We start from the raw sequence: 3,599 nt of genomic DNA on the forward strand, positions 1-3,599 counted from the left end.
GGGGGCGCACCCTGGCGTGTCCTGTGAGGAGTCCTTATCCCCACGCAGCCGGCCCAGATGAAGAGATTGCACAGAGAACCGCAGCGCAGAGCAAGCTCCGCCGCGCGGCGCGCACCGTGTGGTGGTGCCCCGGCCTTGCTTGCATTCCGTCCGTCCGTCTGGTGTGTGCACTCTCCGCTCCGCCCCCGCGCTGCACAAGCCGCCGTGGGGGGCTGAGAAAGAGAACAACAACCACGACGACGACGACGATGGTCGGGCGCGGGAGATTTGAATGGGTGCGAAGCAGGGGCTCCCGTCGGGCCGGCGGCGCCCGTCTCCCCGGGAACACCTGCCGCTGTGGAGCTGCGTGCGCACCCCAAAAGCACGTAGTCTACGGAACTCTCGCTTCATCCTCGGTAGACTGGCCGACAAGCCCAGCCCAGCCCGCAGGACACGGCTAGTAGATAAGGAGCGGTCGATGCAGCCCGGTGAGAGCAGTGCCCGCTGCTGCTGCTGCTGGACGGCTCTGCGTGTCACCCTGTGAATGGACACGCCCCCCTCGGTCCCAGTGATACCGACCACTGCAGCAGGAAGTGTCTGTATGCTGCGCCCGCCGCGCGCCACTCCGCGCCACCGCCTGCCTGCTGGCGGGCTCGGCCGCGCCGCGCCGCCGCCACCATATCGCGCTGTGGGATCTCTGGGGCCGCACGGCCAGATCCCATTTCAGATAAAGTTTGTGGCATCCAGTGCATCCATACCGGCCGGGGCCGGGCCGAGGAAGGGAGGGAGGGGGGAAGGCTCTGCCCACCGACACGGCTGTCCGCACGAGCTGTCCGCGAAAACTGCTTTGGCGGACAAGAGGGCTGCGCTGCTGCCCTTGCAGATGGAGAACGTGAAGGGCCGGCAGCGGCGCGAGCAGCGACTCACGGGAAAGCCTTTTCGCGATTATGCGATTATACGTCCTTTCGGCTCTGCGATGTCCCCTGCTGGCGTGCGGGCCGAGACGCGCGGGGCGGGGCGGGGCGGGGCGTGCCCGTGATCGCGGAGCCCAGATAGGCGAGGGGCGGTGCGGTGCGTTGGCCCCGCACATGCGGCCCGACATTGAGGGGCCGCCGCCGCCGTCCTGACCGGCGGGGTGTCCGTCGTACGTGTGCGCGTCAGGCACTGTGACAGGCGGGACCGTGCAGAGGACGCACAGGGTGTGCGCGATCAGGGCCCACCCTGCGCACCCTGTGTTTGGCCTTCGCGCCGCCCCTCCCCCCCCCCCTCCCCCCGCTCTCCCGCAACCTCCTCTCCGTCAGTCAGCTCGTATCTACGCTACGCCCCTCCCCCTCCCCCTTCTCCCCCTTCCCCTTCTCCCCCTTTTCCCCCCGCTGGCCCCGACGAGGCCCCGCGAGCAAAGAGTGGTTGTTATCGCCGGCCTGGATCTCAGATGGCGAGATATTTGGATTTGGGCTCGCCGGTCTTCCCGCGCCCCTCCCCTTCCTCTCCCCGCTTCCCTCCCCTCCACTCCTTTTGTTTTGTCCGACCACGCCCCTCCTCTCCCCTCCCGCCGCATCGCCGCGCCGCGCTCGCGAGTCCACCTCTCCGGGCCCGTGCATGCCGTGATCGTCTACAGCAACGGTACAGCAGTGCGTCCGCGAAGTGAATGCAATACACTCGTCCCGCTCGTCCCGGGACGACGTCCTCCCTACAGGAGGGCAGGTCCTCGGAGTCACATCGCGTCCCGGTGCGCGGCGCACGCGCGCGACCCCCCTCCCGCATAGCGAGCGAGCACGTACGAAGACGGAGCGGGGCGAGGAGGAGGAGGAGGAGGAGGAGGAGGAGGAGGAGGAGGGTACGGAGAGACGGCGAGGCGAGGGCGAGAGATAACGTTTGAATTACCATTTAAATAAAGATAATGGAGCGTCGTGGCGCAGTGCGTCTCTGCTCTGGCGATTCCTTATCAAGATAATTGTGTGGAGATAAGGCACCTCGCTCGCCCGCGGCCCGCCCGCGTGGGAGGGGAGGGGGGAGGGGAGAAACACCAACAGCTCCGACACCCTCCCCTTCCCTTGGCCGCTCTGTGTGTGTGTGTGTGTGTGTGTTGCCCCGAGATAACATGTCATACCCTACATCCTTCACGCACCCGTCCCTTTACCCTACCCTACCCTGCTGCCGCTGCATCGCCAAACAAAAGGCACGACGACGTTTGGCGAGGTGCGGTGCGGCGGTGCGGCGCGCCTCGGAACGATACACCACGGCGAACCGCGATAACGTTTTAATCCTTTCGTCCTTTCGACCGTTTCCATATTTATCGCGTCGCCATTCGCGAATAAGGCCAGAAGGGAACGTTCATTTGCGAGGGTTTTCGAAAAGCACTCGTTTGTTTTGGTCGCACGCATAGAGTGTTGCGCGCGCGGAGCTTCAGTTCCCACCAATTAATCTCCTTATTTGCTACAATGCCTCTCGCGGGTGACTGGGCGGTAGCGGCAGTCGGGCAGGTCGTGGTGTGTGGGGGCGGGAGGCGGGGGCGGCCGGGCCCTACACCGCCTCGCGCCAGTCAGGTCGCACGGAGAGGATGCGGGGCGGCGGGGCGAGCGGGGGGAGGACGGGAGGTGGCGGGGAAGGCGCTGCTGCTCACGGATTGCCAAGTTAATTACCCTCACTATCTCTCTCGCCCATCTGGATCATGTGGGCTGTTCAGTTCGCGTGCAACACTCTCCCGAGGCGCGCGCGGGGCGCTCGGGCTCTCTGAGCAGCGACGCAGCAGCAGCAGCAGCAGCAACAGCAGCGACCGGGGGCAAACTGAGCGCCTCCTTTTCTTCTACTTTCGATATCGCGCCGTTCACGTCGCAGGTCGAACGTCGCCACCCGACGCTCTTCGCTCTCCTTGCCGATGCGGGTGCTGTACATCATGGTGACCATGTGCGTTATTGTCTGTTGCAGCCCTGGCGGTGAGCCGCAGCCTGTTCCTGCCGCGCGGCGCCTCTTCCGCCGAGGCCGTGGCCGCCGCCCTCCTGCCCGGCGCGCCGCCGCCCCCGCCGGTCACCGAGCCCAACCCCAGCGAGGCCAGACAAGGTCGGTATCATTCCGAACTGCGGTCAGGGGTAGGGATTTTAAAGCACGATATTTTTTAGGAGAAATTGGAAATCTTCCCAGAAAAAAATTGGGAAAAATTGAAATATTTCCAGATGGAACAAAAAGGTTCTTATAAAGTTTACCAGAATCATATTTTCATGGACAATTTAAATTCGTGTTTACGGGGGCACCACATTTTCGTCTCGTTCGAAATTGGGTCAAAGGTTCGGTCGGGCTTCCAGAAACTTATTGTTTAATCCAAGCGTCGCTGACCTGAGTACCTGACTTTTTACACTGCATTTCGGATCGGAGGGCTCACCTCTCTTTTCCCATCTTTCACTCACGCACGTTTTTTTCTGGGGGTTTATCGGGGGTGTTTATTTTGGCTCTGCCAGTCTGCCCTGCCGCGAGCACACCGGAAACTTTGATGAAAAAGTCATCGCATCGCTTGTTTGCTGATCGGACGCGTATCGCCCGATGTGTGCCCTAGGCATCAATGGTCGTCATTGTGCGCTACTTATCGGTATCTTTAAGAAGAGAAGCGGCGGCGCGATTCGGGG

At 63.0% G+C, this 3,599-nt stretch overlaps 1 protein-coding gene across 1 annotated transcript in view; it reads left to right on the forward strand.

Moving 5' to 3' along the window:
* Positions 1 to 2,885: 2,885 nt before the first annotated feature.
* Positions 2,886 to 3,599, forward strand: part of LOC113206812 (zinc finger protein ush) — a gene marked incomplete at its 5' end in the record, with an annotated part of 4,461 nt that continues 3,747 nt past the window's right edge. The window contains one exon of the mRNA XM_052272329.1: positions 2,886 to 3,039. Coding sequence (XP_052128289.1) covers positions 2,886 to 3,039 — 154 coding nt within the window. The remainder of the gene's footprint in view (positions 3,040 to 3,599) is intronic.

This window comes from Frankliniella occidentalis, unplaced genomic scaffold, assembly GCF_000697945.3.
Source record: "Frankliniella occidentalis isolate FOCC.00 unplaced genomic scaffold, Focc_3.1 Scaffold200, whole genome shotgun sequence".
Classification (NCBI taxonomy): Eukaryota; Metazoa; Arthropoda; class Insecta; order Thysanoptera; family Thripidae; genus Frankliniella; species Frankliniella occidentalis.